This window comes from Chiloscyllium plagiosum, chromosome 5 (assembly GCF_004010195.1).
Source record: "Chiloscyllium plagiosum isolate BGI_BamShark_2017 chromosome 5, ASM401019v2, whole genome shotgun sequence".
Classification (NCBI taxonomy): Eukaryota; Metazoa; Chordata; class Chondrichthyes; order Orectolobiformes; family Hemiscylliidae; genus Chiloscyllium; species Chiloscyllium plagiosum.
Genome location: NC_057714.1, coordinates 57,907,932 through 57,932,201, shown reverse-complemented (window position 1 = coordinate 57,932,201; position 24,270 = coordinate 57,907,932). Strand labels below are relative to the sequence as shown.

The window sequence follows — 24,270 nt, the reverse complement described above, 5'->3', positions numbered from 1 at the left end:
GCCTAACGGAAACAATTTCCTAGCGTCCACCCTCTCCAAGCCATGTATTATCTTGTAAGTTTCTATTAGATCTCCCCTTAATCTTCTAAACTCCAATGAATACAATCCCAGGATTCTCAGCCATTCCTCATATGTTAGACCTACCATTCCAGGGATCATCCATGTGAATCTCCGCTGGACATGCTCCAGTGCCAGTATGTCCTTCCTGAGGTGTGGGGACCAAAACTGGACACAGTACTCCAAATGGAGCCTAACCAGAGCTTTATAAAGTCTTAGTAGCACAACAGTGCTTTTATATTCCAACCGTCTTGAGATAATTGACAACATTGCATTCGCTTTCTTAATCACGGAAATATCAGTTAAGTTCCCTATTAAGCTACATAGCTGATTGGGTCTTGTCTGATCCGCAATCAATCTGGCTGGACATCGAGGCTTCTCAAGTAAAATGCCCACTATTTTCTATTCTCTCTTTCTGTGCAAGGAAAAATATTTTGATAAACTGGGTGGCTGAGGGCCCCCTGCACTTTCCAATTGGCACAGACTAATTATGGAAAGTATTCCCCTTGACTTCCTTACAAATATGGTGCACCGAAAGACTGAATTATTTCATAAAATATGGCAGCGCTTCTTGAATTATATGAATACAGATATTTCGGCTATCCTAACAAGGGCTTTTATTTAATTGAGATTACGATCCTGGCTGGTCCGGGGCCGCTTGGGAGAGGAATCCCGCACGAATACGGGTTTTGTTACATTTGATGTTAACACATTCCGAGCATGTATCTCACTACCTAATTTCTGTGTTATCTGTTGTTTTTTTTTTCTTTATCTTATTTGAATAATGTAAGAGACTTAAATATACACTCTGGTTAGTTGTAGGTTACATTAGTAGTTAGTTGAGTTTTGTTTTTTGTTCTCGGTATTTTTCTTTTGTTAAATTTTGGTTATTATTTATTTAAGATTTAATTGTATATCAATGTTTGTACTTGAGAGTTTTGTTTATTTTTGTAAACTTGTAAAAATGTAAAATTTCTAATAAAAATATCTATAAAAAAATTTAAATATGTCTAAAGATAAAGTATATGATAACTGTCCAGCAAAAGGAACAGAGAGAAAGGGATTAAAAGAGAGAGCTAGGTAGAAGTGAAGCAAATAAGATAAGCTGGGAGGAGTTACCGAAAAATAAATTCTATTTACTACAGTAATTTATTTGCAAAATTATGTAGTTTATAACACAAGCTAATTATTAGAAAGATAGAGTTGCATTCTATTATTGTTGATACAAAATTATACTGAAGTTTAATTGTTACTGGTATAATCGGGAACTGCTAACATTTAAGCTTATAATATTTGAAGCAATATATTAATTATAATTTTTATAACTAACCATTGATGTTAAAGATTGATAAATCTGGCAGATATTTGAAAAAAATTCTTTTACACTTGCTGCAGCAAAATGCAGAGTTGATGACTGACTATGACTGAAGGAAATTTGAATTCAGACAACAGAATACATTTCAGAGAAATTGCGTTTGGATACAAGTCAATAATACTGAGTTGGATGTATAATTATTTGAAAAGGATTCTGAGTTGACCGTTGATCATATTTAGCGAACAGAAAAGGGTGACAAAGCTATGAATGTGGAAATTGTATTGAATCGTACTTTAATTTCGATGCAAAGGAAATTCAGCTTGTGTATATATATTAAGTAACATTTCTGATATCATCAATTTTCTGCTCATATTAAAGCTGTATGTTATCAACAAAATGCTTTTAGCATTAATGAAATGCTCAATCTATTAGCACACACTTTCAAGTATTCATGTACTTGAACATCTAGATCTCTTCATTAGTTCCCAACCTCCATTATTCAGTGAGCGTTTTTGCATTGTTTTCTTCCAATTCTGCATCATCTCATACTTTACCATACTAATGTATATCTGCCACATTAGAATAAAAGAAATTGCCACATTAGAACAAAAGAAATTTGCTTAGTATCAAACATATACCCAGAGCACAAATTAAACCACTCCCCCGTGTTTGGTAATGGGACAAATACTTAATCAGATGGGAGGGTGGTGGTTGTTTAACACGCCATCTTATTGCTTTCACGTTGATTGCAAATGTGGCAGAAAGGCTCATGGATGGCCTTCCTGTACAGCTGCCAATTGATGTTCATCTTGTGCCTGGCCCTGATAGTATTAACCCAGCGGCAAATGTTTTGGTAACAATGTGAGGAGCATGGTAAGTCAGCCAATGGTGGAGGAGAATTATGGCTTCCATATTTCAAAGATAGTTTTGTGCTTTATCAAGGGGAACCAGCATTGAGAAGGACAGGGGCCTTTTAACAGCCACACACTTATTTTGCTGCTGATGCCCCTAACCACTCCTCCACTGGGGTCCCAGCACGCATGCCCTTCATTTATCTATAGTCTGGTTCGAACCATGATCCTAGGCCTCAGTTGATGTTGCAACTCTCAATGAGTGGAACTTCCACCTCTTGGAGCCCATGTTCCTAGAGAAGCCTAAGCTTGGCAAGCTCACACTTCTTGAGATGACCTCCTATTGGCTATATGTCTGTCAACCTGCCCCTGCAGTCTACTGATCATTTAGTTCCACCTTCTTTCCTCTCTACCAACCACACAAGCACTTTTGGCATCATCTGCAAACTTCTTAGTCAGGCATAAATATTTAAAATGAATTAGGAATGTTGGAACAGGAGTACTAATTCAACCCGTCGAGGCTGCAAATCAAATGGAATGTCAAAGCACCCATGGACAAGGGGACCATCAACACAAAGCATGTTCTGACAAAGCTTAGCTCCTCATGATGGTTAGCCCTAGTAATGCTCACCATGAACAAACCTGTTTTTTTTGTTAAAGCGCCATCCCACTGACCAAGAGACCTCAATCACTGTGGCATTTCTGATACTTAGCTGATTTCTAATTGCAGCTCTTTTTAATCATTTGGTAATGTCATCTTCTCATTGAATGTCCTGCTGCTCAGCTGGGGATTTCCAGAATTTTGCAAATAACCAAACAAAAGTTCTTACAGACATATAAGTAATGCAATGTGCGTGTGATTTGACAACCCATAACAAATTGTAGCTTTATGGCTAATATCACTTTACATTGCATTGTAGATTTGTAGCAATTATGCAAGACAGGACACATCAATGCTACAAATATTAAGCACAAATAATGGTATCTATGCATTGTAGTGGATAATAAAAAATAAAAGAAGCAATCTTGACTAAACAGGTGACAGAAGTCTTCAATTGGCCTGTGACCTCCCATCTTTGCTGCCAGAAACAGCACTTATGTTCCCACCAGTAGTGTTGAGGCATCTGTGACCCTTTAAATGATTTCCTCATTTACATTACAGCACTGTCATCAAAGTTGGTCAGCAATTGGCAACAACACTCATGTGAGTAGGACCACATTACATTATGGGTTGATTGTGATTGGTTAAGTTTTCCATTTCAAATACAAGGGCAAATGTTTCAATGTTCTTCCATAATTTGCGTGAAAGTATCATTGAGTTGGGTGAAATGGATTCCTTTCAGGGCACTCCTATTGATGTAAAGTTGTTGCATGTAAATTGTGTTGTTTTCCGTTTAATAAATGAGCAATGCACCATATTTCATTTCTACTAAAATAGAACCTAGTCAGATCAAGCAGAAATTTGGACTAATTTACAGCTGGATTTGCTATGCTTTGTAATTAATTGGATTCTTAAATTCAGCAACAGTTTGATTTCACAAGTTAAGAACCATGTGGAAAACCCTCAAAACCTTTTGAGAAATAATTAAACACCTAAACTAATTAATTAACTGACAGCCCCATAATGAGTCAAAAAGTCTTCATTGTGCATATCGTTTGAGTTCAATGTTACAATAATGTGAACTTATGAGTAGGAGCAGAAACAAGCCATTCATTCTCTCAAGCCTACTTTGATATTTATTAAGATCATGGCCAATCTGTTTATGTTTTGAATTTCACATTCCCATCAATCCTGATAAACGTAGAGTCTGTTTAGGCAAGGGAATCTTGCTTTTTCAGCTTAAAAGAAATTCAATGACCTTGCCTCGACCAACTTCAAAGTCACAAAACTGTCTGAGTTAAAAAATGATCCCCATTTTTAAAGCAGTGCCCCCTAATTCTGGTTTCACAAGAGAAAACATTCTATCCACATCCATCTTGCAAAGACCTTTCAGGATCTTATGCAGTTTAATCAAGTCACCCCAAACTCAGATGTAAACAGCCCAGTCTGTCTAACTCATCCTCAAAGGACTACCCACTCATTCCAATTATCAATCTGGTAGAATCATAGAATCACACAATGCAAAAGATGCCATTCAGTCCATTGAGCTTGCACTGACAAAACCCACTGTAAAGCTATACCAGTCTCACTTTCCAGCACTTAGTCCATAGCCTTGAATGGAATGATATTGTAAGTGCTCAACCAAGTACCTTTTAAAGGTTGTGAGGTTTCCGGCCTCTACTACCCTCCTCGGCCACGCATTCCAGATGCCCGCCACTCTCTGGATGAAAAATAACTTATTCAAATGTCCACTAAATATCCTGCCTTTCACCTTAAAATGATGGCTTCTTGTTGTTGACTGTTATTGTTATTTATTATTAACAGATGAAAACGGCACACTATTTGAGACATGGCCTTACCAATGCCCTCTATTACTCAAGTTTAATAGTCTTACTATTACGTTCAATTTCTTTTGTAATAAAGGATACCAATGCATTAGCTTTCTTGATTATGTGCTCTACCTACATATTAAAGTTTTGTGATTCATCACTCGAACATCTACCCAGTTTCCTATTCCTCTTAAAAATCATATAGCCATCAACATTTATTTCCCAACTTTGAGAAGGTGTTGGTGAGTTCCTTTCTTGAAACACTACAGTCCATTTGATGTTCCAGGATTTTGACCCATTGACAATGAAGGATCGATGATATATGGGGAGATATCTGATTATATATTAGAAGCTGATGGCCTAGTGGTATTATCACTAGAATATTAATCTAGATACTTGGTGGTGCTCTGGGGACCCAGGTTTAAATCATACCACGGCAGATGGTGGAATTTAAATGCAATAAAAATCTGGAATTACAAGTCGAATAATGACCATAAAATTGTTGTTGATTATCGAGAGAAAGCATTCATAGTTATGCAACATGAAAACAGATCTTGGTTCACTAATGTCCTTTAGGGAAGAAATCTACCATCCTTATCTGCTCTGGCATACATGTGACTCCATGCCCACAGTAATATATTTGACTCTTACCTGCTTTTTAGGTAATTAAGCTATAAATACTGGCCTAGTCAGTGAGGCCCACATCCTGTGAAGAAATAATAAAAAAAATCTAAGTCAGAATGTTGAATGGCTTGGAGTCGAACTTGCAAATGTTGTTATTTCCAAGTACCTGCTAATCTGGGAAGCACTTGTCATTTAATTTACACAATCTCTAAAATTGTGATTGCAACTAAAAGAAATAACATGTCCCAAGTACATCAAAGTTTTACTTCAACATATTGCTGTAAATCATAGGTAGCAACATAATACAAATTGATAGTTTGTTCTGCAAAATGAGTGAAAGATTGTTACAAAATACAAATTGTTATTTTTTTCAAAAATACAGTCAGTAGAGAATATTTACTACAGAATTGTGTTAATAAAATCAATCCCAGTTTTGGAGAGCAGTAGTTTTCAAACATGATTGATAGGGTTATACTCTAAGCATCTCCACTCTAGCATGGCCATACAGAATCTTCAAATGCAGCTGCAGCATGAATAAGTAAATCTGTAATGAATAGGTAGCATCAGTAATGGTGACCATGAAGCTAAACGATTTTAATTATATCCATGTGGTTCATTAATTAATGTTTTGAAGAAAACCATCTGCAACCCTTACCTGGTTTGATTCTTATGTTATTTCATATCACAGCAACACTGTTGACTCTTAACTGCCCCAAAAATGGTTTAACAAGCCGTACGGTTCTACATCATGTGGACTGGAGTGGTTCAAAGAATGACTCACCACCACCTCCGCATGGATAACTACAGATGGGTAATAATTGAAAGCCTTACCAACAAAGACTGCTCCTCATAAATTGCATCATTGAGTCTTAAAAGAAATAGCTGTAGAGATTATGGATGCACTGGTTATAATCTTCAAAAATTCCCTGGGTCCTGCAAAGATCCCAGAGGATTGGAAAACCCAAAATATAACATTCCTACTCATGAAAGAAAAGGGACAAAAATCAGGAAACTGATTTGTTATTCGAAAAATGCTGGCATCTTTTATTAAGAAACCAACAACAAGACATTTAGAAAACTATAATGAAATCAAAAAAAGTCAAGAGCATTTTATGGAAATATTGGAGTTTATTTCACACAGAGGGTGGTACTGGTATGGAATGAGCTGCCAGAGGAAGTGGTGGAGGCTAATACAATTACAACACTTAAGAGGCATTTGGATGGGTATATGAATAGGAAAGGTTTGGAGGGATATGGCCCGGGTGCTGGCAAGTGGGACTAGATTGGGTTGGGATATCTGGTCAGCATGGACGGGTTGTACTGAAGGGTCTGTTTCCATGCTGTACATCTCTGTAACTCTATGATATAATGAGCAGGTTGAATAAAGGTGAACCATTGGACATGGTGGACTTAGATTTTCAAACGGCATTCAATAGCACACCACCATTAAACGTTACTACAACAAATAAGAGCTTATGCCACTAAGGGTAATATAATAGCATGAATGGAGAATTGGCCAGTTAACATGAATAGGGATTGGGATAAATGTTGTGAAACTGTCACTAGTGGGATCAGTCTTAATGCCACTATATTAATATTTTAGATGAAGGGACCCAAGTATATTATAGCAAAATTTGTTGATGATACTAGCATAATAGTAGTAAAATACAGAATATTAATTTAAACTTTGATCATCTAATTTTAATAACTTAGACTGTTATGAACTAAGATGATTTTTAAAAGGAAAAAACATGGATTTAAAGTGGCTATAACAATCACCTGACAGAGATTAAGGCAAGTTCAGGAAACCAATGTGGAAGAAACAAAATTATCCAAATAAAATTGTCATATTTTCTTAAAGACACGGAGGACATGATTTCATTTATACTTGTATGAGAAATTACACATATTAGGCATGAAATAGTTACCTGCTTAATCCAGCTCAATGGACAATTGAGCCAGACTTGGGGAAAAAACAAACTATAGTTCCATAATGCTTAGCAGAGGAGCTCAGAAAAGGATTTGTAAGACAGAACCGGAAAACTCTGTATTTCTCCCTGCCTAGATCACGTAGCCTCTTGATAAACATTGCCCAGTGATAAAATAAATTGGATAAAGAGATATTCACTGAGAACTCAAGAATATTTACAGATTTCACTGTTGCTGAACATAAGATATCCATCAAGCAATTGAGGCCTTAGGTTACAACATCTCAAGGACTCTTAAAAATGTTTTAAACTTATATTCTTTACCTTTCGATGATCCTTGACATTTACCCTTTCACTTAACAGTACACCTTTCTTTTGTGTGATAGATATCACATGCTATAATTTTACTTCAAGTTAGTAAGTAATAAAATTCTTTTTTTTTCACACAAGAAAAGCTTGTAATTGGTTCCTTAATTTTGAGAAGTATGATGTTCTAGTTGAAGTGTGATATGGTTACATGTTAAAAAAAATTAAAGCTATTTCTTAAGAAAAATTGAAAGAGTGTTAAAAAGAGTGTCATCATTTCACTCCTGCCCTCGTTTTAACAATACAAAGGTATGCGGGAAAGCAAGTAGTCAGGATGATTACCAAGGAACATGGATATGATAAACAAGTGGGCAACACAGTTGACAAATTTGGAAAATGTGAAATTATCTACTTTGGTATGAAAATTGAAAAAGAAAAATAACATTTAAATCGAGACAGGCTACAGAATGTTGTTCTAGGCAGAGATCTGGCAGTCTATGCACATGAATGACAAAAGATCAGGATGCAGATTTGACAAGTGGTTTGGAAGGCAAGTACTTTGTTTATTGCAAGAAGGATAGACTATAGAAGAAGGGAAGCCTTGCTATAACTAAACAGGACACTTGAGACCATATCCAGACTACTGCATATAGTTTTAGTTTTCCTGAAAAGGTTCTCTAGATTGCAACCTGGCATATAGGAGGTGTTTTATGAGGAAAAAATGGTATGGTTTGAGCCTTTATTTACTTGAGTTTAGGAAAATAAGATAGAGCTGCATAGAAACTTTACAGAGCAGATACTGAGAATATATTTGAACAATGGGACATTGTTTTAAATTAGGATTTATCTGACAAATCTTTATTTTTAAGATGCAAAGAGGGATTTCTTCTCTGAAAGAGCGTTGAATCTTTGGCAGAGAGGAGTGAAGACTGATTGATTACATAAATTCAGACTGAGATGGATGGATTCTTGAACCAAAGCTGCTTCAAAGGTGATGGGAATAGAAAGAAAAATGAAGCTGAGGCCAAAAAGACAGATACCATGATCTGAGTGAAATCTGTCTGTGTTGTACACTTTCTGTGATTTCAATGATCCGATTAGCCATGATCTTATGAAATGTCAGAGCAGGCCCAAGGAGTCTTATCGCCTACTCCTGTTCCTCTTCCTTATCTTCTTCACACTTTTAAAATCAATGCATTCGTAACTGCAGTGTACCTATTATGATTATTTTCAACATATGGCAAACACTGATATAGTAAACTTCACAGCAGACAGGCAGGAGGCTGGAAGAACACAGCAAGCCAGGCGTCATCAGGAGGTGGAGAAGTTGATGTTTCGGGTGTGTTCTTCAGGACTGGACAAGGTGGATTCTGTCTTTATTGCATTTGAGGGAGAGTTTTTTGAGCAGTGGAATGGGGAATGGAGGTGGTGCAGTGGAGGGCTGTCTGGATGAAATAGGGAGGAAAAGTACGTTTTTCGAAATAGCTGGACACTAGTGGAGTGGAATGTCTCCCTGAGAGTGGAATGTCTCCTTGTCCAAGCAGATGCAGTGGAGGCAGTAGAATTGGGAGAACGGGAAGGAGTTCTTGCAAGATACTGGGTGGGAGGAGGTGTAGTCCAGGTAGTTATGGGAGTCTGTTGGTTTGCAGTAAATGTCCGTCTGGAGACTGTCGCCGGAAATAGAAATAGAGAGGTCAAGAAAGAGAAGGGAGGTGTCCAACATGGACCAAGTAAATTTCAGGGTGAGGTGCAAGTTGTGGGCAAAGTTGATGAACTGCTCCAGTTCAGCCTCGGTGCAGGATGCTACACTGATACAATCATCGATGTAATGGCGGAAGAGTTGGGGCACAGTGCCTGTGTAGGTACTGAAGAGGTACTGTTCAATATAGCCGATAAAGAGTCACACATAGCTGGGGCCCATTCGGGTGCCCATGGTCACCCCTGTATTTGGAGGAAATGGGTGGAGTTAGAGGAAATGATTTTGAGGGGGAGGATCAGTTCAGCAAGGTAAAGGAAAGTGTTGGTGGAGGGGGCCTGGATGGGTCTGTTTGAGAGGAAGAAGTGGAGGGCCCCTTGTTGGGTATGAACATGTATAAGGCTACACATCCATAGTGAAAATAAAATGCTGGGGGTTGGGGAATTGGAAGTTACTGAAGAGATGGGGTTCGTTGTTGATGTTGCAAATGTAGGTGGGAAGTGCCTGAACCAAGGGGGTAAGGATGGTGTCAAGGTAGGACAACATGAGTTCGATGTGGCAGGAGCATGCCAAAATGATGGGTCGGCTGGGAATTTGGGCTTGTGGATCTTGGGGAGCAGGTAGACCCAGCAATGCAGGGCTGGGGGACTATGAGTTTGGAGGCAGTGAAGGGGACAGTACTGAAAGCAATGAGGGCATGGACAGTGTGAGTGATTTTGGCCTGAATGGTCACCGTGGGGTTTTGGGCAAGGTGAAGGTTTGACATGGTGTTGGAGAGTTGGCATTCGGCCTCTGTGACATAGAGGTCCATTCTCCAGACTACCACCACCCTGCCTTTTTCAGTGGGTTTGATGGTGAACCGGGGGTTGGTGCGGAGAAAGTGGAGTGCTGCACATTCGGAGGGGCTGAGGTTGGAGTGGGTGAACAGGGTGGAGAAAAACTGAAGGGGCCAATGTCCATTTCCTCCCTCTGTCATTATGTCAACCCTCCGCTGCACCACCTCTAATCCCCGTTCCACTGCTGTAAACCCCACCCCCTCCAAACACAATAAAGGAAGAGTCCCCTTTGTCCAGTCTTCAGCATCTACACAGACACTGTGCCCCAACCCTTCCATCATGACCTCGATGACTGCATCGGTGCAGCCTCCGGCCCCCAGGCTGAACTGGAGCAGTTCATCGACTTCGCCCACAACTTCCACCTCACCCTCAAATTCACTTGGTCCATCTCGGACACCTCTCTCCCCTTTCTTGACCTCTCCATTTCCATCTCCGGTAGATAGATGTTTACTACAAACCCACACACTCCCATAACTACCTGGGCTACACCTCCTCCCACCCAGTATCCCGCAAGAACACCATCCCGTTCTCCCAATTCCTCCACCTCTGCCATATCTGCTCGGACGAGAAGACATTCCACTTGTAAGCATCCCATATGTCCAACCCACCCATACCCCTACATTTACCCCTTACCTAACACTACGGGCAATTTAGTATGGCCAATTCACCTGACCTTGCACATCTTTGGACTATGGGAGGAAACCGGAGCACCCGGAGGAAACCCACGCAGACACGGGGAGAACGTGCAAACTCCACACAGTCAGTCGCCTGAGGCGGGAATTGAACCCGGGTCTCTAGCGCTGTGAGGCAGCAGTGCTAACCACTGTGCCACCGTGCCGCCCATAAAGACAGAGTCCCCCTTGTCCAGTCCTGAAGAAGGGTTACACCTGAAACATCAACTTCTCCACCTCCTGCTGCTGCCTGGCTTGCTGTGTTCCTCCAGCCTCCTGTTTGTCTACCTTGGATTCCAGCATCTGCAGTTTTCTTTCTGTCTAACATCGTAAACTTCACAGCTTAACCTTACATATACAGTGTAAAGGGACCTAAGAGAATCTGATTTCATCAGTAGACCTTACATTTCAAGTTATGGAAAAGTAAATTACTTTGACATTGGCTAACAGATATCCATATGAAGTTGTGTTCAGTTTTGGTCACCTTGCTGTAGGAAGGATGTTATTATATTGGGAAGAGTGCAGAAGAAGTTTACAAGGATGTTGCCAGGACTCAAAGGTCTGAGTTATAGGGAGAGGTTGGACAAGCTAAGACTGTTTTCTTTAGAGCATAGGAGACTTAGTAGGGGTATCTTACAGAAATGTGCAAGACTATGAGAGGCATGGCTAGGGTGAATGCACTCAGTCTTTTTCCCAAAGTTGGAGAATCAAGGATTGGAGGGCATCAGTTTAAAGTTAGTGGGAAAAGAATAAAAGACAACCTGAGAGGCAACTTTTTTACACAGAGGGCATTATGTATATGGAATGAGCTGCCAGCAGAAGTGGTTGTGAAGAGTACAGTGACAACAGTTAAAAGGTGTTTGGCCAAATTCATGGACAGAAAAGGCTTAGAAGAATATCGGCCAAGTGCAGGGACATGGGGTTAGCGTGGATGGACATTTTGGTCGCATGGACCAGTCAGACTCTATACTCTAAACCAGTTTCATCTGAAAGACATTTAGTGAATATAAAGTAGAATAATAAGCAGCAGGCCAGTTTATCTAATAATCCATTCATTCTGTCAGCACGGCTAGTAACAGGCAAAAAGGAGGTTATCAGTGAAGCAGTTCATTGGAAATGAGTTGGAAAGGTGACTGGAACTGAATTGACAAGATAGATCTATACTCTGCAAATGTCATTCAGCAAATTATCATATTAACATCTTCTGTTCCAAAGAAGGGCTTCCCTTTAAAACGGATAAAAACAGTAAAACTATCATCAATAAACTAGGCCATGGCTTCTTCCTCATGAACAATGAGACTCTGAGATGGTTGTAATAAAGCAAATGGCAGCAGTCAGTTATTTTACAAAATTCTACTGCTTAACACGTGAGATATGACTATTGGGTCTGCAATGGGAAGTTTGACAATTTATCATATATAATCTGAATGCAATATTTACAATTATAACTTGATATCATATGACAAACAGTTACGAGGAACAGATTATTGTTAGTGGCACTAAATTCAGTGGTAAATACACATGAATTAAATGTTTTACAGAAAAGCTAGTCAATCACAGTTCTCCTATGTCATTTGAAAGAGAGAAAAGATTTTTATTACTATCTTTCATCACATTTAGATTTGTATTTTCTTTTATTGCAAGAAGTTCAAAGATTTGAAAGAAGGTTGATAGATTTTATTATTTCAATCCCAGCAGAGACAGTTCTTTGAACTGGAGAGCTGTTGACATGCATTTCCTATGTGCAGCAATAGTTTTAAACCCTGACAAGAAAATTATTGTTCATATAACATTGGTGCATGACTTGAGGATTACAGATTGGACCCTTCAAATGAGGAAATGAAGCTGTCAATCACAAACTGAAATTCAATGTATCAATACATGTACATGGTCCTTCTGTGGATTTCTTACTCCATAGTTCTATTCAACTTCTGTAATATAATAGCTCAAGCAAGTAATTTATTGTCACAAAGAAAATGCAAACATTTGAAAAGAGCATTGCAACATCTCAAAGACCTATGTCAGTGTCATTTTCATTTCATGCTGAGCATTGCCAGCCTTTTTTGTTGTTCCCATTTGATCTATGATGTCTGCTCCTGACATAGTCCACCAAATGTGTTGCTTCTGAAGTGAGTGTGCCAAAGATGCACAACCTCATTGGGAGTAAAGTCAACTTTCATAATCAATTAAAAAATATATGATCGCAAATCAAAAACCTGTTTTACACCTTACCTGAGTCTCTTTTGTAATAGAAATTTGCTCTCACACGACAATAATGTTAAAAAGTCTGCGATTCCCTCCAAGGTGGGATTTTGCTGTTACAAATCATTTGTCCCAGCAATAACGTATTGATGAGACCTGTTACATCCTATCTATATTATAGAGTTGCATTCGTGATTCATGTAGTTACGCAGTGATATTGGAAAAAGCGCTGAGTTCACTTTTTCTCAGATCACAGAGGTTTCTGAACACAACTGGTGAGATGGAAACAAACTTGTGTGAACAAATTCATATCTCTGTGAACCTTTCATACATATTCCTGCTGTAACATTAGCTGTATTCCTGTAATGAAGGTACCATGAAGCATATTCGCTGTTCTTTAGCTCAGATCTGGTGCTTATGTGATAACTTTATGGGTTATGAGTCTTTTCTGCCTCAAATCCATTGACATTGGAGATAGTTGAGTCAAGGTAGACCTCCTTGTATTGAGGCAGGTATTTTCCGGGCTTTTGTGACATGACCTTCATGACCAGTCTGGCAATTCCCATTTCACAAGGTGTGACGTATGAATGCACATTCTTTCTTAATAGCTGAAAATGGTTCACACCAAACATTTTTGATTCTTCAGTTATATTTAGCCATGCTATCGCTATGCAATTCTCAGTTAATAGCCAAAACAGTATCCAAGTTGTATCACATATTTTTAAATACCCCACCATTTTTACCATCTGTGCTATAAGGCCTCACTTCCTAACATATGATTGTCTCCATATTCCAAATACTTCCAAAACTTTCAAATCTGCATAGACTTAAGAAGAAAAATGAACTCTAAAATGGCTCTGAACATGCTTTGAGAAAAGTTTATTTTAATTCTTAGCCTTCAAATCACATTCCTATTGCAACATTAAATTTCCAACCATTAAAGTAATCACTGATCTATGATATTTTTCAGCTGACAAACAAGTTCTGAATTGTTGTATGACCTATATTTCAAGGTTCCCTCCTGTGGGTCTGTGTAAATGTGAAACAGAAGCATGTCATATGGCCTCTCAAGTCTGTTCGATCATTACGTTAGATTAAATTTTAACTCCGTTCACATGTCTTCTACAATTCTTTATCCTTTGCCCAAGAAAAATCTAGAAAACTCCATCTTAAAATTTCAAATTGATCAAGCCTCAAAATTCTTTTGGGGCAAGAGATTTCCAAAGCATCCTAACTCTTCAATTATGTATAATCTTGCAATCCTCTGTCCAAGTACTTGTTGTATGTCCCTTAATAACTTGCATTTTGTCACTCAACCTGGTAATGTTGCATTTGTCCATTTCTATGGTACAGGACACGTATAATGCAAAGTATTTGCTTCCAATGAATGTAACATGATAACTATGGAGTCAAATTTTTATTTCAGCTTTGCAAAAACAATTATTATCTCTGGTACTATCGCAGTAAAACTCTTACAGATATTTCAAGTTTTGGCAGTCAATTATCAAAATTTATTAAGTACGTCTGCTATGTTTTATTTGCAGCTGGAAATCCATATACTTGGTGGATAGGAAGAGGAAATGATAAGCATTATTATTGGGGAGGTTCTGGCCCTGGAATACAGAAGTGTGCATGTGGGATTGAGCGAAATTGCACCAATCCAAAGTATTACTGCAACTGTGATGCTGATGCCAAACAGTGGTAAGTAAATTAACCATGATCACATTATAAGCATCATATTATAGCAATGACTTGTAATTATATGAATACAAGAAGTCATAGCTCTAACATGTAAAATTTGTAAATCTTCATATAAACTATGTAAATTAACTCCTAAATGCACCCTTCCCGAGAGATTCTTTACAGATTTATTATGGAATCTTTCAAAAGAGTTTCATCAATGAAGAATAAAATGAAAAGGTAAGGAAGTATAGTTGATCCTGTACAAGGCATTGGTGAGACTGCACCTGGAGTTTTGTGCACAGTTTTGGTCCCCTTAATTAAGTTGGCATTGGAGGCAGTTTGGAAGAGGTTCACTAGATTGATCCCAGTGATGAGAGGTGAATGAAAAGAGATTGAACAGTTTAGGCCCACACTCTCTGGAATTTAGAAGACTGAGAGGATATCAAAATGAGGTATTCAAGATGATAAAAAGTACAGATAAAATAGATGTAGAGTGGATGCTTCCTTTTGTGGGGCACTCTAGGACAAGAGATCATAGCCTTAGGATAAGGAGTAGCAAATTTAAATTAGAGTTGAGGTGAAACTACTTCTCCCAAAGGGTTGTGAATCTGTGGAAATCGTTACCACAAAGTGCAGTGGATGCTGGGACAGGGAGTAAATTTAAGGATGAGTTAGACAGATTTTTAATTGATAATGGGTTGAAAGGTAATGGAGAGAAGGCTTGAAAATAGGCATGAGGAGCACATCAGCCATGATGGAGTGGCTCCTATATTTTATGAATTTTATAAACTTATGAATATCTGAAGAATTGGTGTTGACATTATTTTATCATCCTCATATTTTTCTCTTCCTGTGGACAATCAGATATAGTCTTGCAGAATAGAGACTCATGTTTAGATATGAGGATTACAGACCTGGTTCATCATTACACATTGGAGTCGGGGCACAGCCTTGGGTCAAGCATTACCAGCTAAAGTCATAGTTATATTGTGGTTACAAGCTTGGAATCCGAGGGTCAGGTCAGCTTTAGGGCCTTAAGATGGGGTTACAAGCTTGAATTGAAGTTATGAACTCAGTTCAGGGTTAAGGCTCAGGTCATAATTATGAGCTTAGGTTAGACAATCGGCTCAGGCTCAGGTCATGGGCTCATGCTAGAATTATGGACCAGGGTGAGAGTTATACTTCAGGGTCATGAGCTTGAGACATGGTTAAGAGCTTTGTTGAAAGTACAGATTTGAGTCAGGATATAGGCTTGCATAGGGGTACAGCCTGAGATTGGCGAATGGGCTCGAGTTGGTTTGTAGCCTTGGGTCAAAGACACAAGCATAGGTGAGGTTGCAAGTTTGGGTTGGATCATGTATATGGGTTCCAATCAGGGTTATGAGCTCAGGAGATAGTTTAGAACTTGAATTAAAGGTGCAGGCTTGTGTGAGGGAAACAGCCTTGATTTGGACCAATGGGCTCAGTTGGGAATTACAGGTTTGCACTAGGGTAATGAGCTTGGGTCGGGATTCAGGCTTGTGTCAGGTTAGAGGAGAGCTCACGGCTGTGACCTGCAGTATAGTTGAGCTTGGATTGAGGGTACAGATCTAACTTGGGGATATGGGATTGTGTTAGAGATATGGATCTGGGTGGGGATATAGAGGTTCAGATTGGGTTTTTTAAATTCATTCACAGAACGTAGGTGTAGCTGCCTGCACCTGCATTTTATTAACCATCCCTAGTTGACCTTGACAAAATGGTTGTGAGTTCTTTCTTAAACTACTGCAGTCCATTTGCTATAAATAGATCCACAATGCATTTAGAATGGGAATTCTCGGATTTTGACCTCATGTCACTGAAAGAACAAGGAATATATTTCCAAATCAGGATGGTAAGTGGTTTGAATAGGAACTTGTAGATGGTGGTTTCCAGGTATTTGCTGCACTTGTCCTTCAGGGTGATAGTGGTCATGGATTAAAAGATGCTTTCTAAGGATCTTTACCGAATTTCTACATTGCAACTTGTGGACAGGACACACTGCTGCTGCTGCTGAGCACCGGTAGTGGAGGGAGTGGTTGTTTGTTGATGTTGTACTGGTCAAGTGCCTGTTTTTTTTCCTGAATGATATTAAGCTTCTTGAGTGTTGTTGGAGCTGTACTTCTCTAGTCAAGTGGGAAGTATTCTATTACATTCCTGACTTGAGCCTTGTAGATAGTGAACAGGCTTTGGGGTTTCAGGAGGTGAAACTTACTCAATGTAGTAGTCTATCTTTTGACATGCTATTGTAGTCACTGTGTTTGTGTCATAAATTCAGTTCAGTCTCTGGTAAATGGTAACCCCTAGGGATGTTAATAAGGGGAGAATTCAGTGATGGTAATGCCATTGAAAGTCTTATTGAAGATGGTTAAAAATCACACAACACATAGTCCAACAGGTTTATTTGGAAGTACAAGCTTTCAGAGCTCTGTTCCTTTGTCAGGCAGCCAGTGGGGCAGGACCATATAACATAATTTATAATAAAAGATCAAAGTGTCATACAACTGATGCGATGTATTGAACACATCTGGATTGTTGTTAACTCTTTAATCACTGAGAATGAGGTTGCAGGTTTCGATTGATTAATATGTAAATCCTAGAACTTCATTCAAGTCACAGTCCTGAGATAACTTAAGGTTTCATCAGTATACAAAAATGCTGTCATCAGCTGACTGTCATCAGCTCATACACTGAATGACCTGACCTGTGCAGCCTTCTGTGGCAGTGAGTTCCATAGATTCAACACTCGCTGGCTGAAGAAGTTTCCCCTTATCTCCATACTAAAACGCCATCCCTTTATTCTAAGGCCGTGCCTTTGGGCCCTAGTCTCTCCTACCATTGGAGATATCTTCCCAAGGTCCACATTGTCCAGGCCATTCAGCATTCTATAAGCCATTCACAGATTGCTATGAATGCTTCAGCCTGGTCTTTTACACTGCTTTGTTGAAGTCTCTTATCATTGAGGATGGGGATATTTAAGGAGCACCACCTCCAGTTGTTCAACTGTCCACTGCCACTTATAGCAGGATGTGGCTGGACGCAGAGCTTCGATCTAAAGAGTTGGTTGGGCGATCACTTAGCTCTGTCTTTAATTTCCCACTTATGTTTGGCAGTCCTGTTTGGTGGCTTCAACAGGTTGACTCAATCTTCAGGTATGCGTGGTGCTGCTCCTGGCATGCCCTCCTGCACTCTTCATTGAGCCAGGGTTGATCTCCTAGCTTAGTCGTAAGTGGTTGAGTGGGGGACATACTGGGCCATGAGGATGCTGATTGTCCTGGAGTACAATTCTACAGCTGTTGATGGCCCACAGCAGCTCCTGGATACCCAGTTTTAAGTTGCTAGATCTGTTAGAAGTCTGTCCCATTCCACTACACAACACAATGTTAAGTATTATCAATGCGAACATGTAAAGTAATTCCACACAGGCTGGTATCACATCACTTTTTGTTTACACATGGAGATACCTTGACACTGATCCAGCTTCCTCAGAATCAGTGCTCAGAGTGAACAGACCCTCTGACATTCTTCTTTACATCTATCAGCCAGGGCTCCTTGATTGGACCAGATTAACAGCCCCAATCAGGGAACTCATATTCTATGCAGTTCACCTGACTGACTTTGTTACAATTACTACAAAATGGGACTTTATCTCCACAAGGACTGTGCAGTGGTCACTCTTACCAATACTGTCATGGACAGATGCATCTGCAGCAGGCAGATTGATGAGAAGGAGGTCAACAAATATGCTTTTCCCTCTTGTCTGGTCCCTCACCATCTGCTGTAGACCCAGTCTAGAAGCAGTGTCCTTTAGGACATGAAACATAGAATGCTGAATGATCTGGACAAAGTGGACTTTGAGAAATTATTTCCATTGGTAGGAGAGACTAGGACCCAAAGGCACAGCCTTATAGTAAAGGGAAAACCTTTTAGAATGGAGATAACGAGAAACTTCTTCAGCCAGCGAGTATTTAATCGATGGAACCCACTGCCACAGAAAGTTGTGCAGGTCAGGTCATTCAGTGTATTTAAGACTGAGATAGATAGGTTCTTGATTGTCTATGGGATGAAGGGCTACAGGGAGAAAGCAGGAGAATGGGGATGAGAAATTTATTAGCCATAATTGAATATTGGAGCAGACTCGATGGATTGAATGGCCTAATTTCTGCTTTTATGTCTTCTGGTCAATGAGACCAAGGTTACAGACTTGAGTCAGGAATATAGACTGTGGTCAAGGCTACAGGCTTAAGTCAGAGATTTGGGCTCGGTCAGGGGCACAGGCTTGGGACGATGTATGGGCTTGGGTCAGGATTTGGGCTTAGGTTGGGGTTATAGGCTTAGATCAGGGATACGTGTTCACTTCATGATTTTGGGCTCAGATTAGGTCAGAGTTATAGGTTCACACTTAAAGTCATGGAGTCATAGAGATGTACAGCACAGAAATAGACCCTTCAGTCCAACCCTCCACCACCACCCTCTGTCTTCTACCTTTGAGCCAGTTCTGTATCCAAATGGCAAGTTCTCCCTATATTCTATAAGATCTAACCTTGCTCACCAGTCTCGCATGGGGAACCTTGTCAAATGCGTTCCGAAGTCCATATAGATCATATTTACCACTCTGCCCTCATCAATGCTCTTTGTTACTTCTTCAAAAAACTCAATCAAGTTTGTGAGACATGATTTCCCACGCATAAAGCTATGTTGACTATCCCAAATCAGTCCTTGCCTTTCCAAATACATGTACATCCTATCCCTCAGGATTCCCTCCAACAACTTGCCCACCACCAATGTCAGGCTCACTGGTCTATAGTTCCCTGGCTTGTTATCAGTTCAGAACAGTGTTTACAAGTTTGAGTGTGATATACAGGTTACACTTCATCAATAACCTTCCCACTATTGCGAGTGAAGCTTCTTCTCTCCCTTGCATCATTCTCTTCAGAGTTGCTTCCAATAATTCATCTTTGGCACACTCCTGTTGCTCAGCAACATGTTGCCACTCAGTACACATTGTCCAAAGACATGTCAGTTGCACACATACACTGATGGCATGCAGATCCATTGTCACCATCTCTCTCCATCCCTCCACTGCCTTTTTATTGGCTGACTACATTTAAACCGGTTTAAAATTTTCTCCCATTAAACTTTGAGAAAATTGAATCTATTTTCTTTAGCCCTCAACTGTCCACCCCATTCCATAAACCATAGTCCTCTCCAGCCATGGTCTCACACTGGAGTAGACTGCTCACAACTGTAGCTTGACACAAAGCTGAGCTTCTAAACAATGTATATCTCTTCCATCAGTACTATAGGCTTAGATCAGGGATACGTGTTCACTTCATGATTTTGGGCTCAGATTAGGTCAGAGTTATAGGTTCACACTCTTAAAGTCATGGAGTCATAGAGATGTACAACATAGAAACAGACCCTTCAGTCCAACCCTCCACCACCACCCTCTGTCTTCTACCTTTGAGCCAGTTCTGTATCCAAATGGCAAGTTCTCCCTGTATTCTATGAGATCTAACCTTGCTCACCAGTCTCGCATGGGGAACCTTGTCAAATGCATTCCGAAGTCCATATAGATCATATTTACCACTCTTGATGGCCTTTACCATTCCTTAATCGCAGGCCACAATAGGGCGGTGGCTGTGGGAGCTTCAACTGCAGGCCCAGCAGCAGCTTGGGAGAAGGAGATCGGTGTAACTCTCAGAGGGCACCTCCCACCTCACAACTCCAGCTCCCTCAATTACACACTGAGTACTTTTGAATGAGGAACACTAAGGAAGCCCTCAAAACGTCTCACAGGGTTTTGCTTGTTGTGTTCATGCATAGTGAGCCTCCACTCTCCATTGGATTAATACTAAGTAATGGCCTGCTAATGTCTCAATTGGCAGAAGGAGCACAGCCATCTGCAGGATTTCCTGGTATGGATTTAATCAGACGGAGATGGAAAGACAGCAGGGTTCCCACCTTTTATTATTGTTGGCTCTGTTTACCTAGATCTAGTTTCACGTGGTTAGAAGGGGACAACCCAGACTGTTGCTGGTGGAGGACTCAGTTGTGGTGGCTCCATTCACAGTTAGCAGAGGTTGTCAGGCTTTTTCTTGTTGGAGTTGCTCACGGCCTGGCAAAAACATAACTTTCACTCCAGTCCAAATACAGATGTGAACCTGCTGGAGGCGAGAAGATATCTTTTAAAGAATTATGAATTGGACTGTGTTCCTGTAGTTATTAAGAATGAAGCTAATCCCTTACTGTATTATGGAGGGTTTCTTCATCATGAAGAAGTTGAAGGGGGATCCTGTCCTGATGAATTCCTGCAACAATATCCTGGACAGCAAGAATTAGCCTTCAGAAACTGTGATCATTTTCTTGTGTGTCAAGTCGAACTGCTTCTATTAGAGGTCATTTCCTTTGCCTCTGATGGTTCTTAGTTTGGTCGGGTTCTTTGATACTATTTTTGGTAGAATACTGCTATCATGTCTACTCTAAACTTCCCATAGTATTACATCCAAGCTGTGATGGGATCTGGATGGAAGAATTACCTTGAATTCGCCAAAGTTTGTTAATCAAAATACTATCATAAATATATGCAGAAAATAGAGAGATCAGACAAAAATAATCTATGGCATAGAACATTCCGTACGATCATCACAGGAATTACAAGACAACATCAAGAACATAAACATAGACAAGGATGAAGCAATGGTCTCATTTGATGTAAGAGCACTGGTTCACTTCAATTGACCAAACTCTAGCCAGAGAGTCAATAGCCAACCTCCTGGTCAAGCAGAACAGACAACACAAAAGGGACTACATAGAAGGACTACATACTCAAACTGCTAGACCTGTGCTTGACGACACACTTCACATTCAATAACCAAATATATGAACAGATCAATGGAACACCTATGGGTCACCCATCTCTGGGCTCATAGCAGAAGCAGTGATGCAATGATTGGAAAAAACAGCCCTCTCACAAATCCAAACCAAACTCTGGATCAGATATGTGGACAATACTTTTGTTATCATTAAGAGAATAGAAATCGAGAACACAACCCAGATCATCAACAGCATACTCACAGGGATCAGATTTATGAGAGAGGAGGAAACCAACAATCAGGTCCCAAAACTGGATGTGGTGGTAGAAATAACACAGATCGGTGAATGCAAAGGTGTACAGGAAAGTCACACACACTGACCAGGTCCTGCACTACAACAGTAACCACCCGAATACACACAAGAGAAGCTGCATTTGGACCTTGTTCAAAAGGGCTACAACGTACTATGGCACTCCTGACCTGCGAAGAATGCCTCTAGAGTATTCACCAAGAACAGATATCCCTGCAATTTCATCCGAAGATGCCTAAAGGACAAACAACATGACGACGACAGGCCACGACCGAACGCACTAGCAACATTAGTTTTTTTACATAAAACAAAATCTCAGAACTGACAGCCAGATGTCTCCAACCACTGGGATTCATGACAACTCATAAATCGATAGCTACGCTCAGAAAACAACTCACCAGGACAAAAGGCCCTGTACCTATCATGTGCAAGACCAAGATAATTGACAAGATTCTATGCAAATACCACACAAAACAGTATATGGGACAACAGGCAGACAACGAGCAATCCGTATCCATGAACACCAACTAATGCCATGACCAGCTGACCCAAGTAGCCATACACACAGATGACAAGGACCACAAATTCGACTGGGATAACACAATAATCATAGTCGAAAAGCACAACAGGTCAGGAACATTTGAGGAGCAGAATTGCTGTTTTGGGCATAAACGTTTCATTAGGAATGTAGGGGAGGAGGAAGGAAGCTGAGAGATTAATAGGAGGGTGGGGTGGGGCTGGGGGAAGGTAGGTAGTTGCAGATGGGGGGGTGATTGTGTTAGGTTGGAGGGGAGGGTAGAGTGAATAGGTGGGAAGGATGATGGACAGGTCGGACAGTTTAAGAGGGTAGTTGCCGATTTGGAGGTTTGGATCGGAGATGAGGTGGAGGGGTGGGAAATGACGAAACTGGTGAAATCAACATTGATGCCATGTGATTGGAGGATCCAAAGGTGGAAGACAAGGCGTTCGTCCTCCAGGCGTTGGGTGGCTAGGATTTGGCAGTGGAGGCGGCTCAGGACTGGATGTCCTTGTTGGAGTGGGAGGGGAAGTTGATGTGGTCGGTCACAGGGTGGTGGAGTTGGTTGGTTTCCCACAGATGTTCCCTGAAATGTTCCATGAGTTAGCGTCCTGTCTCCTCAATGTAGAGACCATATGGAGAGCAACGGACACAGTTGCAGGAAAATCTCCGCCAGATGTGAAAGGATCCTTTGGGGCCTTGGACGGAGGTGAGGGGGGAGGTGTGGGTACAGGTTTTACACTTCTTACTGCAGCAAGGGAAGGTAGGTGTGATGATGAGGGATGTGGACCTAACGAGGGAGTTACGAGGGAATGGTCTCCACGGAATGCAAATGGCGTGAGGAGGGAAGTATATCTCTGGTGGTAGAGTCTGTTTGTAGGTGGCAGAAATGACAGAGGATAATGTGCTGTCTCTGGAGATTAGTGGGGTGGAAGGTGAGGACCCGAGTGGGTTCTATCCTTGTTGCAGTTGAAGGATGGGAAGTGGAGGGATGTGCTGGACGGCATTGTTGACCACGTGGGAGGGAAACTTGTGCTCCTTGAAATAGGAGGCCATCTGGAATGTTCTGGAGTAGAATTGTTCCTCCTAGGAGCAGATACAGCTGAAGCAGAGGAACTCGGAATAAGGGATCACGTTTTTATGGGGGGTGTGTGGGTGGGAGGATTCCAGGTAGCTGTGGGAGTTGGTGGGTTTGAAGGAGATGTCTGTGTTGAGTCGGACACCGGAGATGGAGACAGAGAGGCCCAGGAAAGGGAGGGAACTATCCGAGATGGTCCAGGTGATCTTGAGGTCAGGCTGGAAGGTAGTTTTGAAGTTGGTGGAACTAATCAACCTTGTCATGGGAGCATAAGGTGGCGCCGACACAGTTATCAATATAGCAGAGGAAAAGGTGGGGAATGGTGCTGGTGTAGCTGCAGAAGATGGACTGTTCCACATACTCAACAACGAGGCAGGCATAGCTGAGGCCCATGCAGATGCCCATGGCTACACCTTTGGTCTGAAGGAAGCGGAAGGTTTCAAAGGAGAATTTGTTGAGGGTGAGGACCAGTTCCGCCAATCGAATGAATGTGTCAGTGGAGGGCTACAGGTTGGGTCGGTGGGAGAGGAAGAATCAGAGGGCTTGGAGGCCCACGCCATGCTAGATGAACATGTGCAGAGACTGGATGTCCATGGTGAAGATGGCCAGGGCAATGAAAATTATGGAGGAGATGGAGGTGTAGATGTTGTCCCAAATGTATGTGGGGAGTTACTGGACCAATGGGGACAGGACGGTGTCAAGATATAAGAAGATAAGTTCGGTGGGGCAGGAGCAGGTGGAGATGATAGGTCGATTGGGTCAGTCAGGTTTGTGAATTTTGGGAAAAAGATTGTCCCAGAACCCAGCACCGCCTGGCTCTGTGAGGTTGGAGGCTGAAGATGGGAGACACCCTGAGCCGATGAGATTGTAGATAGACTGGGAGTTGATGGTTTGGTGATGGGGTGAGGTTGTGGTCAAGGGGGCAGTAGAAAG

General features: G+C 40.9%; 1 protein-coding gene across 1 annotated transcript in view; it reads left to right on the top strand.

Moving 5' to 3' along the window:
* Positions 1–24,270, top strand: part of LOC122550254 (contactin-associated protein-like 2) — a 2,198,962-nt gene that overhangs the window by 1,822,583 nt on the left and 352,109 nt on the right. Inside the window, exon 14 of the mRNA XM_043691007.1 lies at positions 14,461–14,617. Within this exon, the coding sequence (XP_043546942.1) occupies positions 14,461–14,617 (157 nt within the window). The remainder of the gene's footprint in view (positions 1–14,460; positions 14,618–24,270) is intronic.